This window comes from Lepidochelys kempii, chromosome 2, assembly GCF_965140265.1.
Source record: "Lepidochelys kempii isolate rLepKem1 chromosome 2, rLepKem1.hap2, whole genome shotgun sequence".
NCBI classification, from domain to species: Eukaryota; Metazoa; Chordata; order Testudines; family Cheloniidae; genus Lepidochelys; species Lepidochelys kempii.
The window spans coordinates 52,749,816-52,769,157 of record NC_133257.1 but is presented as its reverse complement, the minus strand read 5'-3'; the positions used below and the strand labels follow the sequence as shown (position 1 = coordinate 52,769,157).

The 19,342-nt window shown below is 46.9% G+C and overlaps 1 protein-coding gene across 5 annotated transcripts in view; it reads right to left on the bottom strand.

The window, feature by feature from the left end:
- LOC140906575 (uncharacterized) overlaps positions 1-16,401 on the bottom strand; it is a 56,340-nt gene extending 39,939 nt beyond the window's left edge. For 4 of the 5 annotated variants that reach the window (XR_012157155.1, XR_012157156.1, XM_073330742.1 and 1 more), the window contains exons 1-4: positions 16,297-16,401; positions 14,857-14,920; positions 6,885-6,974; positions 3,803-3,881 (exon numbers count right to left, since the gene is read on the bottom strand). Coding sequence is in view for 3 of the 5 variants with exons in the window: in XM_073330742.1 (XP_073186843.1) it covers positions 3,803-3,881; positions 6,885-6,974; positions 14,857-14,920; positions 16,297-16,306 (243 nt within the window). In the remaining 2 variants the exon portion in view is untranslated. The remainder of the gene's footprint in view (positions 1-3,802; positions 3,882-6,884; positions 6,975-14,856; positions 14,921-16,296) is intronic. The other variant, XM_073330744.1, reaches the window with a different exon arrangement.
- Positions 16,402-19,342: the final 2,941 nt, after the last annotated feature.

Here is a 19,342-nt window from a genome sequence, read left to right as displayed (position 1 = left end):
AGGCCCTATGATGGTGTCCCCTGAATAGATATGTGGACACAGTTGGCAACGGCCTTTGTTGCAAGGATAGGTTCCTGGGTTAGTGGTTCTGTTGTGTGGTGTGTGGTTGCTGGTGAGTATTTGCTTCAGGCTAGGGGGCTGTCTGTAAGCAAGGACTGGCCTGTCTCCCAAGATCTGTGAGAGTGATGGGTCGTCCTTCAGGATAGGTTGTAGATCCTTGATGGTGCATTGGAGAGGTTTTAGTTGGGGGCTGAAGGTGATGACTAGTGGCGTTCTGTTATTTTCTTTGTTGGGCCTGTCCTGTAGTAGGTGACTTCTGGGTACTCTTCTGGCTCTGTCAATCTGTTTCTTCACTTCAGCAGGTGGGTATTGTAGTTGTAAGAATGCTTGATAGAGATTGTGTAGGTGTTTGTCTCTGTCTGAGGGGTTGGAGCAAATGCGGTTGTATCGTAGAGTTTGGCTATAAACAATGGATCGTGTGGCGTGGTCTGGATGAAAGCTGGAGGCATGTAGGTAGGAATAGCGGTCAGTAAGGTTTCCGGTATAGGGTGGTGTTTATGTGACCATCGCTTATTAGCACCGTAGCGTCCAGGAAGTGGATCTCTTGTGTGGACTGGTCCAGGCTGAGGTTGATGGTGGGATGGAAATTGTTGAAATCATGGTAGAATTCCTCAAGGGCTTCTTTTCCATGGGTCCAGATGATGAAGATGTCATCAATGTAGCACAAATAGAGTAGGGGCATTAGGGGACAAGAGCTGAGGAAGCATTGTTCTAAGTCAGCCGTAAAAATGTTGGCATACTGTGGGGCCATGCGGGTACCCACAGCAGTGACATCATAATCAAAAAGGCTGACAAAGGAGGTGCTGTTGTCATCATGAATAGGTAGGAATATGAACAAGAGGCTGCTAGGCAGCTCTCTAACACCGCTTTCTACAAGCCATTATCCTCTGATCCCACTGAGGATTACCAAAAGAAACTACAGCATTTGCTCAAGAAAATCCCTGAAAAAGCACAAAGAACAAATCCGCACAGACACACCCCTGGAACTCTGAACTGGGGTATTCTATCTGCTACCCAAGATCCATAAACCTGGAAATCCTGGACGCCCCATTATCTCAGGCATTGGCACCCTGACAGCAGGATTGTCTGGCTATGTAGACTCCCTCCTTTTCTTTTTGCGAATACAGACTAACACGGCTGCTACTCTGAAACATGTATTGAGTGTACTTGTAGCATGTATAGGGGACTAATACCGTGCTTTGTAGGTAATAAACCTGGCCAAGTGCCTTTGCCTCTGACCCGACTCCGGTCTTCTTGGGCAGTTCCATCAAAGTCTGCTATCTGGCCAGAGCTAATGCAGCATGCAGAGAGAAAAAACACACACACACACACACAGCCAACAGCTGACAAAAGACACTAGGCTGTTGAGCGGGAACATAGCGGTTGCCAACGTTCTGATCGCACAAAATCAAACACCTCTGCCCCGAGACCCTGCTCACTCCATCCCTCCTCCGTCCATCGCTTGCTCTCCCTCACCCTCACTCACTTTCACCAGGCTGGGGCAGGGGGTTGGGGGGATGAGGGCTCCGGCTGGGAGTGTGGGCTCTGGGATAAGGCCAGGGATGAGGGGCATGGGATGTGGGAGAGGGATCTGGGTTGGGGTGCGGGGGGTGGGGGTTATGGGCTCTGGCCTGGAGATCTGGGCTACAGGTGGGGCCAGAAATGAAGGGCTCAGGGTGTAGAAGAGGGCTCTGGGCTGGGGTAGGGGGTGGGGATTCGGGCTCCGCCTGGGGGTATGGTCTCTGGGGTGGGGCTGAGAGGTTTGGGGTGCAGGAGAGGGCTCTGGGCTGGGTATGAGTGGTTTGCAGTGCGGGAGGGGTGTGGGCTCCAGCTTGGGGTGTGGGCTCTGGTGTGGGGCTGGGGATGAGGGGCTTAGGGTGCAAGAGAGGGCTCCAGATTGGGGCTGAGGGGTTCGGAGTGTGGGAGGGGGTCTGGGCTCTGGCTGGGGGTGTGGGCTCTGGGGTGGGGCCAGCAATGAGGTCTTTGGGGTGCAGGCAGGAGCTCTGGGCTGGGGCAGGGCATTGGAGTGAGGGAGGGGATGATGGTTCCGGCTGTGGGAGTGGGCTGGGGATGAGGGACTTTGGGGTGCAGGAAGGGGCTTAGGGCTGGGGCAGGGGGTTAGGGTATGTGGGGGGTGCAGGCTCCAGGAGGAAGTTTGGGTGTGGAAAGGGACTCTGGGTTGGGGCAGGGGGTTGGGGCGCGGGAGGGGGTGCGGGGTCCTGGCACTTCCCACGGCTCCCAGGAAGTGGCCATCAGGTCCCTGCGCCCCTAGGCGTATGGGCAGCCAGGGAGGCTCTGCGTGCTGCCATTGCGTCTGCAGGTGCTGCCCCCGCAGTTCCCATTGGTCACGGTTCCCAGCCAATGGGAGCTGCAGAGTTGTCACCGGGGGTGGGGGAAGTGCGCAGAGCTTCCCTGGCCGCCCATGAACCTAGGGGCCACAGGGACCCAGCAGCTGCTTCTGGGAGCCGCGTGGAGCCAGGACAGGCAGGGAGTCTGCTTTAGCCCCTCCCCCCACTGCGCTGCCGACTGGAGCGGCCAGTGTGCCTTTTCGAGCTGGTGTTCCGGTCAAAAACCAGATGCCTGGCAACCCTAGCTCAGGTACCACAGTGACAGAGGATCTGGGCATAGGTATTTTTCAGCAAGTTCCTGAATCCTGCACGGGTCCTTTATATATCTGCATATGAAGACAAGAACAAAAGCCACTCCTTAGGTGCTCAGGAAATGTCTGCCCCTATTTAAATGCCACTGATGAAGATATAGGGACTAATGTACCCAAGTTACAGCTGTTTAGGTGCTAGTTGATGCTAGGTTTTTAGCTGTAGTTGATACAGCTCTTGTGTGAGTAGCACATGTAGGCCATACTCATCATTACATGGCTCCTGATTCCACCCCCTTTTCTGTTCTCTGTGGATGTCCTATACAGCATCTTGAATATTACAGCCTTCAGAGTCAATATAGAAGATTGTCCCCTGACTGGTAACAACACGCTTCCATTTTGTAGTATAAACAAGACCTCTCGGTTTCATTCCTGAATCATGCCAAAGCATTGCACAAGTCAGAGCCATTGTCAAAACATAGTTAGGGGCCCATTTGCACAGCAAAATGGAACCATGCTGTAACAAGGTTTCTTCATGGAGTGAGTTGCTATAAGGGGCTGTCCAGGAATTATGTAACATGTAAGGAGGTAGGTGAGCCCTTAATTCTGCATGTTTGTTTCAGTGTTACAAAGTATTCCAAAGGGTGGATTGGTCTTGAAAAATCACCAAAAAATGTGGTACGTAATTTATGGACAGTCCCTAAATTTTTCCCCTTTGCACTTCAGAGGCGAGGAGGGAGTGAATTTTCCTAGTGTTTGGTCCAAGGGAGAGGATATTCAGTGTGTGCGCACTGGTGAGTATCTTTATTTTCAAATTCTTTATAGACTAGAACTTTTGTAACCAGAACTGTAGGAGCAATAACTACTAACAGTTCCAGAGTAAATAAGGCCTGTTAAGCTGGAGAGATGTAAGATGTGTGACTTGAGGTGACTCTACTGCCTGGTCAAACTGGTTGTGTGTGAGGGTGTGTGTGTGTGTGAGCTAGCTAGGGAATGTACATTTAAAAGGAAATGGGGGGAGAGCTTGAGAAAGCAAGAGGCCAGCAGGAATGAAGAAGCAGATTAGTGTGCTGCATTCGGGTTGTATTTAAAAAAGAGATTTACTGAGTGGGAGTTAAAGAAATCTAGACAACATTAGAAAACTACCTTCATCTTCTGCAACACTTTTTCCGCTTGAGTGCTGATTTTTGGTTGAATACTGGTAGCCTTTTTAACCTGCTCTCTTGTTTACAATGTATGGTTAAGGAACAATTTGCTCAAATGGGCAAAAGATCAGACTAATACAGTTTTATTATTTCCAACATTCATTTGGTAACTGGGAGCAGTGGTGGTTTTCTCATTTTGTTGCTAAAATTACTACAATCAGAATAAAGAAAAGGAGTACTGGTGGCACCTTAGAGACTAACAAATTTACTTGAGCATAAGCTTTCGTGAGGTACAGCTCACTTCATCGGATGCATGCAGATCAGATGTGTAGGCATCCCACTGTGCAACTCACCACTGTCCCCAGTGCACAGTCCTTTGGGAACTTTTGGCAATGCATGATGGGTACAAGCAAGGACTTTCTTTCCCAATTGGCAGATTACCATTGGAAATGTGGAAATGCCAGGGGTGAAAGTAGGCCGATACGGCATACCGGTAAGAAGCCAGTACTAGTCTGTACGCAGCCAACGTTAAAGCGCTGCCCCTTTTGCTCCCCTCCGGGCTGCTGATGCCGGGGGGGAGAAGAGGGAGAGGGGGCGGACAAAAGGAGCAGCTGCCCCAGGGCCGGCGATTTAAAAGGGCCCGGGGCTCCTGGCTGCCATTGCTGCTACTGTGGCAGTGGCTGGCGCCCTGGGCCCTTTAAATCGCTACTGGAGCCCCGGGCGGCATGGGCCAGGCAGCGCGGATGGGCTGGCTGGGGGACTGACCCCCAGCCCCTCCCCTTCTGCCTGAGGTCCTGCCCCTTCTGGGGGCCTGGAGCCATGCCCCCATACCGGTAAGTGTTTAATATTACTTTCACCCCTGGGAAATGCTAATAGTAACCCTGGGGGACCCAGCCTACCCCTTGCTCCCCTGACTCATGAAGCTGTACAGCAACCAGCTCAACAGCACTACCTTCTTACTTCTGCTCTGGATTGCTTGTGCATGGTGCCACAGCACCCGCCATGATGAGCGTGGCCTTTCAGAGGTTGGGGAAATGAAAAGGGAAGTTCTCAGTTGCATGATTCTAGTAGCACAGGGCAATGGGACTGAATAGTGGCACCCTTTTCCACAGGAAGTGGGGATTTTAGCTGACATCTCAGTCCCGAGGGTAACAGAAGCAGAGAGAGCACAGCTGCTGTTGGTGTCTCGAGCCGCCCAGGCTTATGTGCATGGGCAGCCAGTATAATAGGCCAGGGCGCTGCCGCTGACCTGCCGCCAGACAACTGGGCCCCACCCCTTCCCCAATGCAGCGAGCCAGCAGCCGGCTGACTGAGGAGGCTTGGCCGGGTGCTGGGGCCGGCAGCTTGAAGGGGGGAGGTGGGAGGAACTGGCGCTCGGGAAGGCTGCCAGCTCAGCTCGGCGCTGGGGCCGGCCCGACTCTGGAGGTGCTGGGGCCGGCCCGGCGCTCGGGTGGGACCAGCAGTTCGGCCCACTGCTGGGGACAGCCCGACGCTCGGGGTCGGGGGGGGAGAGGGCGGTGGCTTGGCCCGGCACTCGGGGGGTGGAGGGGCAGGTGGCTCGGCCCAGCACTGGGGCTGGCCTGGGGCTCAGGAGGGGAGTGGGCGGTAGCTCGGCCCAGTGCTGGGGCCGGCCTGTCGCTGGGGCCAGCAGGTGTGGGCTCCTCCGGTCGGAGGGGGGGCCCTCAGGGCTTTTCCTTTTGGGGGAGTTCGGGGCTCCAGTGGGGGGGCGGGGTCTTGGGTGGAAGGGGCGGGGCTTGCAGGCTAGCCTCCCCAAAGCAGGGGTTCACCTGCCACCCATGCCCATATGCTGCTTATCTGTGTACTGCAATGGTGCCTGCTGAAGTAACTGCTGAGTGGTGTGGGAAAGTATCCTACTGTGGAGGAAGAAATAAGGCAGCCCTCCCTAGAAACTTTTGGCACAGGATTGCAGACTACCTGACATGCAGCTCTTTGTAAAAGTGGCACACCTATGGCTCAGCAGTGGATCGATTGTTGGTCTCCCTGGCCTTCGAGTATGCCTGCCACAGGTCCTCGGCTTTCATTTGGCACTGCTGCTGGTCCCTGTCATACCCCTTCTCCTGCATCCCCTGAGCAATCTGCTCAGACATGTCTTGTCAGCATTTCTACAGCTGGTTCATAGCTGTGCCTGCACAGACTCTTCTCCCCATAGGCCCAGGAGATCCAATATCTCCTGTTTACTTCATGCAGGAGTGTGTCTGGAGCGTGTTGCTGACTTGATCAGCTGGCCAGTTGCACTCAACAATGGAGAGCTGCTAGATGGGCTCACCCTGCCAGGCAACCAGGAAAAGGAATTTTAAAAGTTTGTAGGGCTTTAAAACTGGGGGGAGGGGAGGGCCTTCCACTCTCTGTGACCCCTGGGCAGTGGAGTTCACAGGAGCATTGTGGGATAGCTGCTGGAGGACAGTGTGGGCTGACATAAGTAATGCAGTGTCTAAAGAGGCACTCTATTCACTTAAGTACATCGACTATGGCTCTACGCTGCTTGGGGTGGTGGTGTTACTATGTTGGCATAACCGCGAGCTTCCAGCGGTGGGAGATCAATTTAAGTGTAGAGACATGCACAGCTAGGTCAATGTAAGCTGCCTTGCATCAACCTAACTTTGTAGTGTAGACCAAGCCATAGTTTCCAAACAGGCAACTGAACTTCGTATCCAAGACAAAAGTTCAATCTGACACAGAGGTTGTCATGGTTTCTGCTGTATTCCATCCCCAGTGGTGAGAAAGTCCTTTCCCTATAGAATTCAGTCTATTCTCAAACTAAGATAAGAGCATACCCATGAGACCTGCAGGGATCAAATGTATCCTCCCAAATAAGGGGATTCGCACACACATTCCAAACAAGGAAGAATCACCCATGGAGCCCCACACAAAAGGAATCCTTTTCATGTCCTACAGTAAATGAAATGATTCAACTATGTTTTTTTCTAGCAGGAGAATTAAGTACAGTTCCCCAAGTGAATGCTGCAACATTCTGTAATTCTTTATCAGGTGCAATATGGTATTCTGTCAGGAAAAATAAATAGCTTTTTAAATAATAAAGATTTGTTTTTTTTAAAGGATATAGAAATGATGTCTCAAGTTCCAGTAGGTAGACTTCTTTCTGCAGATTCTTTATGTACTCTGCCTCAATTGAACTCAGCGTGTCCATTTGTCTGCAGAGAGAGAAAGAAAAGCAAAGGTAAGGGTTTTTTTACAAAGCATATTCCAATATACTCTAGAGCAGGGGTAGGCAACCTGCGGCCCACATGCAGCCGGTCAGGGTAATCTGCTGGCGGGCTGCAAGACAGTTTGTTTACATTGACCATCCGCAGGCATGGCTCCCCGCAGTTCGCCATTCTCAGCCACTGGGAGCTGCGGGAAGTGGCCGCCGCTTGTGGGCTGCAGGTTGCCCACCACTGCTCTAGAGGTTATACCCACAGTGGCATCTGTTTGTCACTGCTCCTTTGAAAATCAACCTTAGCCCCTATGAAAGTAACTGTCTCATTTATGGAAGCTGGCAAATAAACCTGTTACAAAAAAGAGGAGGAAGATGAGGTGTCTAATCTTCTGCTTTTGTGCTACTGGTTCCTCTTACCAAGTAATGGGCCTTCAGATGGCAATACAATCAATGTCAAAAACTCCTTTGTGCCTATGTTTTGTTGTGGTTTAGTTTTTTAATAATTCTTGAGCCACTAGATGAAACAGATCTTACCTTTTGGTTTCAGCAAAGCCATAGTCTATTTTATCTTATCCTTAATACATAAGTTTGCAGTGGTTGGGACAGAAAAACTTGTGATGGGATCTGTATGAAAGTCCATATTTTCTGCCTTTAGTTCTGACTTTAACATATATATATATATCAGAGCTTCAGGTTCTATACTGACTGCAACTTCCAGCCTTAGTTAACTTTTTGACTTTTTTATGACACTTCAATATTTATAGCATAAATCGAACATGTACTTCTGAGATCCATCTTTACTGATTTATTTTCAAACAAACATTTTCCCACCTTAGGTTTAAAAACAAAAATTAAAACTCCCCCTTCCTCCACTATCCAAATTCAAGAGCTGATTGAAACCAGCATGCAGGCCATTCACCTCTGCCTCAGGCTGAGGATGGTGTTTCCTCTTAGGATATGTCTACGCTGTAATTAAAAACTTGTGGCTAGCCTTTGCCGACTGATTGGGCTCCCACCTCGGCAGGGACTAGAGCCTTGGACATCTTCACCACAATTAAACAGCTCTGAGAGCTCGAGCCCTGTGAGCCTGAGTCAGCAGGCACGGGCCAGTCAAGGGTGTCTAATCACAGTGTAGTCATAAGGGCCAATTCAAGTTTATCTCCATCCTTCAGCAACCTGGAGTTCCCACACTTCTCAGATGGCAGTTTGCAGACAGCAGGAGCTCAACAAATCAATGACATAGATGGGAGGAGGGAGGGGTTGGTTTGAAGAAAATAAAATCCATGATATATGTTAAGCTGCTTCCTCTGCTTGATTTTTGTAGGTCTCTTATTTCATGCCTTTCAAAAGCTATGACAGAGTCATGTGCCACATCTGGCGTTAATAGTTTGAATGCTGTGCTAAGTATTCAATGCTATTTGCAAATTGTGACCTCCAGGACAGGGTGTTCTCTCAGCTGTGCTCATTCTTCTGAATCACTCCACTCTGGTCTCATCTTCTTGCCCTCGCCCACAAGGGTTGTTCTGGCAGCTGTCTCTCAACCCCTTGGGACTTCTCCACCTACCATTTCACACTTATTGATGGCCCCTGTGTCTGTCCAGCCGCCACATTTGCAGCTTGAACAACGAGCCACCACTTTACAGCTGCACAATAGCACTACAAGCAGAGCCTTGGGGGGGACTGGAGGAAGGTGACTTCATGTATCTTTCGTACCCTCCTTCCTCTTGGATTCTGGGCTGCTGTGGGGGCTGGGATAGGTATGAGCATGTGTTTTAGCAGCTCCTGAGCTGCTCTTATTTACAGCAGGGCTGTGAAGCAGCCCGGAAATCCCTGTAACATTCAGCACTATGCAGACACACCCCTGCATACTCCTTACACTGCAACAGGGGGGCCATTTATGACAGCCCTGCATAGCTGCCAACATAGGGAAATTCTCCACAGGACAGTTGTGGCTCCTTTATGGCCCTGAAGCCTCCATAATCTGGCCCTAAAACTTTATTTGCTAAATAGCTGAGGGCCCTAGGCTCCAGTCCTCTGAGTGAAGGGGATACAAACATGCAGCTGCAGGTGTGGAAGAGTGTAAAAGTTCCTAGCAGAGCTAGGCTAGCAAGGGGTGGGAGAGACTAGAGTGCTGCAGAGTAGTGGGAAGGCTTTGTGTACATGGCTCCCCCACACTTCACAGGGCCTAAACTCCTTCCTTGTGAGGGGATATTCAACAGAAGGTTCTGCCAGAGCTTCTAAGGCCCCCTCTTGCATGTTTCTCCAGTGGAGAGAGTGAAGTAGTCCAATAGAGCATTAAAAATATTCCTGGCTCATTTTGTTAATTCCACTGTATTATTAAAAATGAAAGAATATTAAAAAACATTCGTCATTATGCTTATGTTAGACACTGAAAAGGAACAAATCCATCTCTATTGTTTCTAGCCAGTTTTAGTATTTATACCCTATCACAATTTTCTGATGGGTGGGCTGGGCTGAAAACACCACAGAGAATGGATTAGCTTAAAGAAACACTATTTCCCTTGGATTTTAAATCACGGAAACATTTCTGCTGCTCTGAAGTATGGTAAAGTGATACAAAAGTGAAATCTGAGGCCTTCAAATGAAGCTCTTCTCTTTCATCCCCCTTTTAAGGCGTGGAAAGGTGTTAGCAATGTTAACTATAGTAATTCAAGTTACCCGGAAACAGTGAATTTCAAGCTTCCTTAAAAAGAAAAATTCTAGTTTTGTGATTGTAGGCTATGGGGAGAAGTGATTAATTTCAAAACCATAAACGCCTCACAACCCTGGGTACCCCTGCGGAGTCTCTCACACATCTGTAGACAAACACATCATCAGTGCTCACAATGCAATATCATTTTCCTTATGACTCTGCTGCATGACATATGCCTTCCTCTCCTACGCTTTCTTCTACTGGATTTCCTATGGCTGGAAATTAAAGAGACCAGGTGGGTGAGGTAATATCTTTTATTTCAGTGGTTTTCAAACTGGGGTACGTGTACCTCTAGGGGTACACAAGGTCTCATCAGGGGGTACGTGAGAAAAATCCTGCAATGACAGACAAGGCACTTTATTTAGTAAGACCTGGCAATCTAATCATAGGTATATTATGACTATCTCAGCTGGGGGTATGTGGTAGACTACATTATTTGGAAAGGGGTATGCAGCCTAAAAAGTTTGAAAACCACTGTTTTATTGGACCAACTTCTGTTGGTGAGAGAGACAAACTTTCTAGCTTGCACAGAGCTCTTGTTCAGGTCTGGGAAACGTACTCAGAGCATCACAGCTAAATACAAGGTTAAAACCGATTGTTTAGCATAAGGAGTTAACGCATATTCATATCAAGGGACCATTCAAGGTGAAATGGCCCATTAAGACCTTTCCAGTCATAGGGCGTAAAGGAGAAAAATATGGCTGGAAATCTCATTCTGAGCGAAGATGGAGTTTTTCAAAAGCGTCTAAGGGTATGTCTTCACTATCAATGTTAAAGCGCTGCCGGGCTGTGTAGTCACGGCACCAGCACTGGGAGCACTGTAAAACAGTGCTAGGAGCATTGTAAAAAAACAGCACTGTAAAAAAACCACCCCCACGAGGGGAGTAGCTACCAGCACTGGTGCACTGTCTACACTGCCACTTTACAGGGCTGAAACTTTCTCACTCAGAGCTGTGAAAAAACACACACCTGAGCGAGAAAGTTTCAGCGCTGTAAAGTGGCAGTGTAGACAAGGCCTAAGAGAGTTAGGACATGTCTACACTTGCCATTTCAAGTGGAAAAAGTCCCTTTTTTGCACAAAAACCATGGGAAAGTCTACACTTAACAATGACTTTATGCGGTGAAACTCAGAAGTTTCACTGCAAAAAGAAAACCACATCCATAAGAGGCGTACAGCTCTTATTGGTGATGCTTCTGTGGTGATGTGCAAGTGAAGACACGTTCTTTGTGTTTACACAGCTTTTAGCCTCCTGAGGATATCCCATAGTGCCTAGGTATATAGTATATAGTTCTGTGGTGACCTAGAATCCTCTTTTTGATGTCTCCCACTCAAGGAATATTTCCAACACACCTCTGAACAGCATACTAACCCACAGAGACCTTCCTACCAACACTACAAAAAGAAGGATTCTGGGTGGACTCCTCCTGAAGGTCAAAACAACAGACTGGACTTCTACATAGAGTGCTTCCGTCAACATCCACGGGCTGAAATTGTGGAAAAGCAGCATCACTTGCCCCATAACCTCAGCCATGCAGAACACAATGCCATTCACAGCCTCAGAAACAACTCTGACATCATCATCAAAAGGGCTGACAAAGGAGGTGCTGTCATCATCATGAACAGGTTGGAATATGAACAAGAGGCTGCTAGGCAGCTCTCCAACACCACTTTCTACAAGCTATTACCCTCTGATCCCACAAAGGGTTACCAAAAGAAACTACACCATCTGCTCAAGAAACTCTGTGAAAAAGCTCAGGAACAAATCCGCACGGACACACCCCTAGAGCCCCGAGCAGGGGTATTCTATCTGCTACCCAAGATCCATAAACCTGGAAATCCTGGACGCCCCATCATCTCAGCCATTGGCACCCTGACAGCAGGATTTTCTGGCTATGTAGACTCTCTCCTCAGGCCCTACACTACCAGCACTCCTAGTTATCTTTGAGACACCACTGACTTCTTGAGGAAACTACAATCCATCGGTGATCTTCCTGAAAACACCATCCTAGCCACTATGGATGTAGAAGCTCTCTACACCAACATTCCACACAAAGATGGACTACAAGCCATCAGGAACAGTATCCCTGATAATGTCATGGCAAACCTGGTGGCTGAACTTTGTTACTTTGTCCTCACCCATAACTATTTCACATTTGGGGACAATGTATACCTTCAAATCAGTGGCACTGCTATGGATACCTGCATGGCCCCACAGTATGCCAACATTTTTATGGCTGACTTAGAACAATGCTTCCTCAGCTCTCGTCCTCTAATGCCCCTACTCTACTCGCCCCTGCTCTACACTGATGACATCTTCATCGTCTGGACCCATGGAAAAGAAGGCCTTGAGGAATTCCACCATGATTTCAACAATTTCCATCCCACCATCAACCTCAGCCTGGACCAGTCCACACAAGAGATCCACTTCCTGGACACTACGGTGCTAATAAGCGATGGTCACATAAACACCACCCTATACCGGAAACCTACTGACCGCTATACTTACCTACATGCCTCCAGCTTTCATCCAGACCACGCCACAAGATCCATTGTCTACAGCCAAGCTCTACGATACAACCGCATTTGCTCCAACCTCAGACAGAGACAAACACCTACATGATCTCTATCAAGCGTTCTTACAACTACAGTACCCACCTGCTGAAGTGAAGAAACAGATTGACAGAGCCAGAAGAGTACCCAGAAGTCACCTACTACAGGACAGGCCCAACAAAGAAAATAACAGAACGTCACTAGCCATCACCTTCAGCCCCCAACTAAAACCTCTCCAACACACCATCAAGGATCTACAACCTATCCTGAAGGATGACCCATCACTCTCTCAGACCTTGGGAGACAGGCCAGTCCTTGCTTACAGACAGCCCCCCAGCCTGAAGCAAATACTCACCAGCAACCACACACCACACAACAGAACCACTAACCTAGGAACCTATCCTTGCAACAAAGCCCGTGGCCAACTGTGTCCACATATCTATTCAGGGGACACCATCATAGGGCCTAATCACATCAGCCACACTATCAGAGGCTCGTTCACCTGCACATACCAATGTGATATGTGCCAGCAATGCCCCTCTGCCATGTACATTGGCCAAACCAGACAATCTCTACATAAAAGAATAAATGGACACAAATCAGACGTCAGGAATTATAACATTCAAAAACCAGTTGGAGAACACTTCAATCTCTCTGGTCACTCGATTACAGACCTAATAGTTGCAATTCTTCAACAAAAAAAACTTCAAAAACAGACTCCAATGAGAGACTGCTGAATTGGAATTAATTTGCAAACTGGACACCATTACATTAGGCTTGAATAGAGACTGGGAGTGGATGTGTCATTACACAAAGTAAAACTATTCCCCCATGTTTATTTCCCCTCCCCCCACCTACTGTTCCTCACACGTTTTTGTCAACTGCTGGAAATAGCCCACCTTGATTATCACTACAAAAGTTTTTTTTCTTTTCTCTCCTGCTGGTAATAGCTCACCTTACCTGATCACTCTCGTTACAGAGTATATATAACACCCATTGTTTCAGGTTCTCTGTGTATATAAAATCTCCCCACTGTATTTTCCACTGCATGTATCCGATAAAGTGAGCTGTAGCTCACGAAAACTTATGCTCAATAAATTTGTTAGTCTCTAAGGTGCCACAAGTACTCCTTTTCTTAGTGCCTCGGTGAGCACTCTAGCCAGCAGCTCTGCTGCTCTGATGCCAGGTAAACAGACATCCACTCCTCCCCCTGTAAAGCCCTGGGAACTTTGAAACTCCCCTTTGTGTTTTCTTGGCAAGTGCTTACTTATCTGGCCAGGTGACAATTCCTGCTCCCGATCCCCTACTTGGAGCAATGCTGAGCTACTGGAGCTTTTCAGTGTCTGGGGAGAGGAGGCTGTGCAGGCACCCAGGATGTCCTGCGATCACCCCCCTCCCTTCCCACAAGACCCATTTTCAGACTGGAGAGAGCAGCTCTGTGGGATGGCTGCCCTAGAGCCCTGCGAAGTGCTGCTAATGTAAACACTCTCTGACACCTAAGGAATTAAGTGAGTACACAAACCAGCGCTTTATTTTCCCCGGTTCCCTATCACTGGTGAAACTTGTAGTCCAAAAACTCTGCAAGTGTAGACATACCCTTAAGAACCAAACTCCCATTGACTTTCCCTTCAGCATATTTAAAAGTCCTACCCCCCACTCTCATCTTAAAAAACCCCAAAACATTTCTTCCATGAGCCTTATCTCACCTATTCTCTTCCATCAAGGAGGCTTAGGCCAGGCAGGTCTACAAAAACACTGCAGAGGCACCGCTGTAGCACTTCAATGAAGATGCTACTACTCCAATGGGAGGAGCTTTTCCTGTCGGCATAGTTAATCCACCTCCGTGAGAGGCAGTAACTATTGCATGGAAGAAGCTCTCCTGCCAGCATAGTGCTGTCTACATTGGGGGTTAGGTTGGTATAACTGCATTACTCGGGAGGTGTGTATTTTTCACACCCCTGAGTGACATAGTTATACCAATGTAAGTTTATAGTGTAGACCTGGCCTTAGAAAAATAAGGAGGGAGGGAAAAAAAGCTTAACATCCTTACTCTGGCCCCGATCCAGCAAAGCACTTAAGCAAGTGAATAGTCCTACTGAATCAACTGGAATTAATCATATTTAAAATTAAGCATATGCTTAAATGCCTTGTTAAATCAGGGCCAGAGTGTTCAGCATGTTGCAAAAAATCAAACTCTAAGTCTGTAACTTGTTTCCTAATTTGTATACCACCTCCTTCTCCTGTACATTGTCTTAGACTATAAGTTCTTTGAGACAAGGACTCTGTGACATTTGTCTACACTACAAGGCACTTAGCACACTTTTGAGACTATACAAATAATAACTTTTCTGTTAAACAAGGAACACCAAGAGGATTCTAATCTTCACATATACCAGGAAAGCAATTTTAAAAGGTAGTTTAATTTGGGGGGAAGAGTTGCTAGTAGCTTTATAGTAAGCAAATGGTCTGACAAATCTATACAAGTAAAGAGTCAATTGGGCTCCAGCAGTAGGTAATGTGCATATAGAGTCAGACTATAATACAGTGCTAAATATCTTTTTGAAACAAAGTCACAGAAATCCCTAAGGGAAGTTATACTGCTGTTCTACTCACTTGAAACTAGGTGCCAGGTTGCGTGTGTGAGTCATTTTTGAAGCATAGAATTTCTTTGACTTTTCTGGAATTAGAAATGACACAGTACACTCAGTTAAGCACACACTAGGAATACATCATTGATGCGGATACTTAATTGACATGATCTTTAAAATTCAAAGGTCTGATGCACACTTTCAACTTTCCTAATGTTTAGATGCATCTTGAAGTGTTAAATTCTGCTCACCTTGTTTATGGGTCTAATTCTACCGATTTCAATATCGTGATAGGATTATGCACATAAACAAAGTGAGCAGAATTGGGCTAACATTCTCTCTCCTCGCCCTGTGGGGTTTTTTGGTCTTATATTTGACTATGCTGTGTTATATTAAAATAACATACATCTTTAGGTTTCTAAACTCTTTTTTTACTTCGATGGCAGTTTTGACTCACTCTATTGTCTCTCTCTCACAGATGTTCAGAAATAAGATTATCTTTAATTGTGATTAATACCAAGCACTAAATGTTTTGCATGAAATTCACATATTTTATTAAAAAAAGAGATACAGTGTGAGGTGGCTTTGTATATCAATTTGCATTTAGAGATGAAAATATCCTAAAAATCAAGCAGCCTAAATATTTCTAATGCACACTCCAATTCACATGCATAGGAAAGTGAAATGTTAAGTAGTCATGCTTGAGTTTCCACTTTTGGAAGTTTGTCCAATGAAGTAAAATCCTGCCACTCAATGGGGTGACATGGATTTTGTTTTAGCATATCACAACCCAATTTTCCCACAGGATTATGTTTTTCAAGCTTCAGAACTGATTCCAGAGCTGGTCCCCCAAATACTGCTGCTGACGCATGGAATCTCCCTGAGGAAATCAATATAATGTTGGAAATAACAGGACAGATGGCAGCCTTAGGTTGAGTGATCCACGTGTTGAATTAATTAATTTAAGGGCAAGTTACAGCTGTCCGTAGTCCATACTGGGTCAAAATTCCCTGCGTGGGGAAGGATTTCAGGATTTGATCCTCAGGGCTGAATTTGGGTTGTGCAGGATGAATGTCACTGATGAATTGGGCCATCAGTCAATAAAGTGCTTTGGGATCCTTCCAGATGAAAGGTGCAATATAAACATAGGTAATTATTGTCATTCCTCCTTCCTCCCTTTCCCCACACTGTCTGTCCTGCTTCTTTACTAATAATATAGATTCTAGCTGTCTGGGGCTTCAGGTCTGATTCAGTTGGAAGCATTTTTATTCTATGCCACAGCTCATTTTTGTCTCAAAATAAAGTAAAATGACCCGCTGGTCTCCTTTGCAACTTGCCTCCATCAGAGCAGGATCTTCATTACAATCTAGTCCCAAGGGCAGTCCTCTCCCAGTTCCCCCCAGCACTGACAGCACACTGGTCATTCACACACAAGCAGACAGCATTGCTGGGCTTCAGGACTTACCAGGCTGCATCTCCTACATGTATTGTTCAGAAGAAGGAACAGCGCAGAAGAATAACAGCCTAAATGCCTTGGGAGGTTGGAAACTCTTGCTGTCTGTGCCCAGCCCTGTTTGCCAGCCTTGCTGCTGCTATAGAAACCATTTACCAGCGCAGACTCCTTTCTGCAGAGAGGGCTGGTGCTGCATTACACTGGCCACTGGGGGCTCAGTTTACTCGATCTAAAGGGCCGTAGGATTTTTGAAGGGTGTAGGTAGCTGCTGGGATGGATTGAGGCAGAAAAAAATATTATTGTTCCCCTTTAACTGGGGATGCAATTGATCAGATGGGACAGTAAAATAGAATTAATAAGAAAATTAGAAATAGGAAGATTGTGGAGAAAATCAGCCACCAAAGGAGTATCCAAACTCCTACATCATACAGTTTTATGCTTTTCCATCTGTGGTTGTCTTTGAGTGGGGAAGCTATGTAGTAAACTAGGTAAAGCTTGGCAGCCTGATGAGGCTACTGCAGTATTGCCAGCCCCAAGTGGAAAAAATAATTGGAAACCCCAAAATCACAGCTTTGGCTTTAAACTCATGACAGTTTAAAAACCTGTTGGGGGTCTTTTCATTTGCCTCCTGGTTTTTGAGTCTTTAGGGTTGTCTGCAGCCATGAAATCCCATTAGCCTGGGTCCAGCACTTCCCCCAGTTCAGTCTTTGTTCCTCAGGTGTTTCCCGGAGTCCTCTTATGTGGGGAGTGAAGAACAACAGATGATGTCACTCCCTGCCTTATATAGCTTTAGCATATGGCGGGAACCCTTTGTTTCAAAACTTGGTTCCCAGACTGGTTTGTGGAAAAATACTGACATCCCAAGCTGGAGTCCAGCATCATGTGGCCTGGTTACATGTCCTTGTAGAGTTATAGCAGCCATTACTTACAGGCTATCTGTAGGGTTCTCAGGAAGGCTCAGTAGTTGGGAGATAAGCTTCTCCTAAGGCCTGTTGTTTTCCCTAATGGCTCATTGCCCTGAATAGGCCCAATCAGCTGTCTAGGCTGGAAGCATCTTGTCAAGTGGGCGTTACCTAGTTGCAACTACATTTGAAGTACAGATGCATAGTCGGTATTCATAACTGCAGATAAAAAATGATACATGCATCCAAATAGGATAATCATATGCAGCAAATCATAACTTTTCGAATGACACCTTACATGAACCATCTTGAATAAAATACATCATAATTAGGCTATAATATCATAATAATATCACTATGAAGAATATGGGGTGCAATGTCATTTACAGGACTCCAGTGTCTGGGGCTTTTAAGAAAAAACACCGCATATTGCAATCATGAGAGCTGGCAACATGGTTACTGATACTGTCATGTTTATTTAGCTCTCTCACTGTATTATAGGCAGAGCTGATAGTGTTGCCAGTTCTTAAGGTTGCCTATCACTTCCAATGATAAGACCCTCTTTTCACAGCTGCTTAGAACTTTGCCAGATTTAACCATTCAGACTGAAATTTCCTCTACCGTATGTCTGCCTGGACTTTTGGGGAAAGTTTCAGCAAAAATGGTTCTGCTATTTCTGAGCATGAGATTAGGGAAAAATATTTTTTTTTTCTCCTTCATGTTAAAAGAAGTTACACAACCATTTCACTGGGGAGAAACTCTGGTGCCTCCATGGTTTGGCATGTGCTTGAGATGGGATGGTATTTGTGCCAAGGATGTGCCTTTTGCTGTTCCCAGGAAAAAAACTATTCAAATTTGACCAATTTATAAATTTCTGAAAAATCTCGGTTTTCACATGCTCAGCAAAAACTTGTTATAGAATTTGGCAGATAAATTCTCTGAAGAGCCCATCTGCACTGAGCATGCTCCTTCCCAGAGCTGTAGGGGCTAAGCAGGACTTTCCCTGCAGTATCTACTCCTGGCTGTTGTGGCACCAAACACAGGAATTGAGAGCACGGAGACTGTCTCCTCTGTACTCTCAATGTCCCCTCTGCTGGTGCCCAGGAAGCAAGGAGTGAGGATGCCTTCTAACTCAAATGCGAAGGTGAAGAGGCAGATTTGAAGGAGCGTTGTAGAGTATAATGGGACAAGGAACCTGGAGGAGGGTGGGAACTAGGACTGGGGGGAGAATAGGACAGGAGATTGAGGGGTAGAGGGAAGACTGGAACTGGTAGGCAAGAAGATTGGGGATTAGGAGTCAGTGAAGAGGGGGAAAGCTAGGAGCCAGTGGGGTAGACAGATTGGACAATAAACCAGGGGGTGGGAGTGGGACTCAGATTGGCTGGGCAAGGAGACTGGGACAGGAGCCTGGAGGGATTCGATTGAGATAGGATGAGGAGCCTAACAGGGAGGTAGACTGGGACATGGACAGACCACCTAGAGGGGGAGACTAGGTCTGGGATGCAAAGCTAGAGGGGTGGAAACTAAAAGAGACAGGAAGTGGGAGGAGGTGTTCCGTAATGGCTAGGGAGCTGGACTGGGAGGCAGGAGACCTGCTGTGTAATATTGGCCAAGTTGCTAGAAGAGACAGGAAGAGGACAGGTTGGAAGGGTTGGGGCAGAAGGATTCAGCTCATGGGGAAAGAGAGGCAGGTAGGTCTATGACCACTGCATCAAAGTCATCTGACCTCTGGAATAGAACCCAAGATTCCTGAGTCTCACCAGTCCTTTGGCATCAGCAAACAGCTGTTAAAACCGCTAGGAAAAGTGTGTGTCCCACCCTCCTCTAATGCTGTTCTACATAGAGGATAATAACCCACTACTGCTATCTGTTACACTGTTAGCGCAAATAGCAGAGATCTGTGTTGTGGAACTAAAGGTTCCAACCCTGTTGATGAACCATGTGGGTGTCAATATGATTTCACATGGTGGAATTTCTGTTTCCTCAGTTTGCTTTTAATAAAACCTAAGAAATTACATTAAAAAAATCCCTATGTTAAAAGAACACTTAAGATTGCAACATCAAGCACTCAACATTTAGAACAGGTCAAAATTAAGGTTGCCTATGTAACCTTCATTTGGCTTCCTTGTGCACATGCGTTATGTTATGTTACAGTC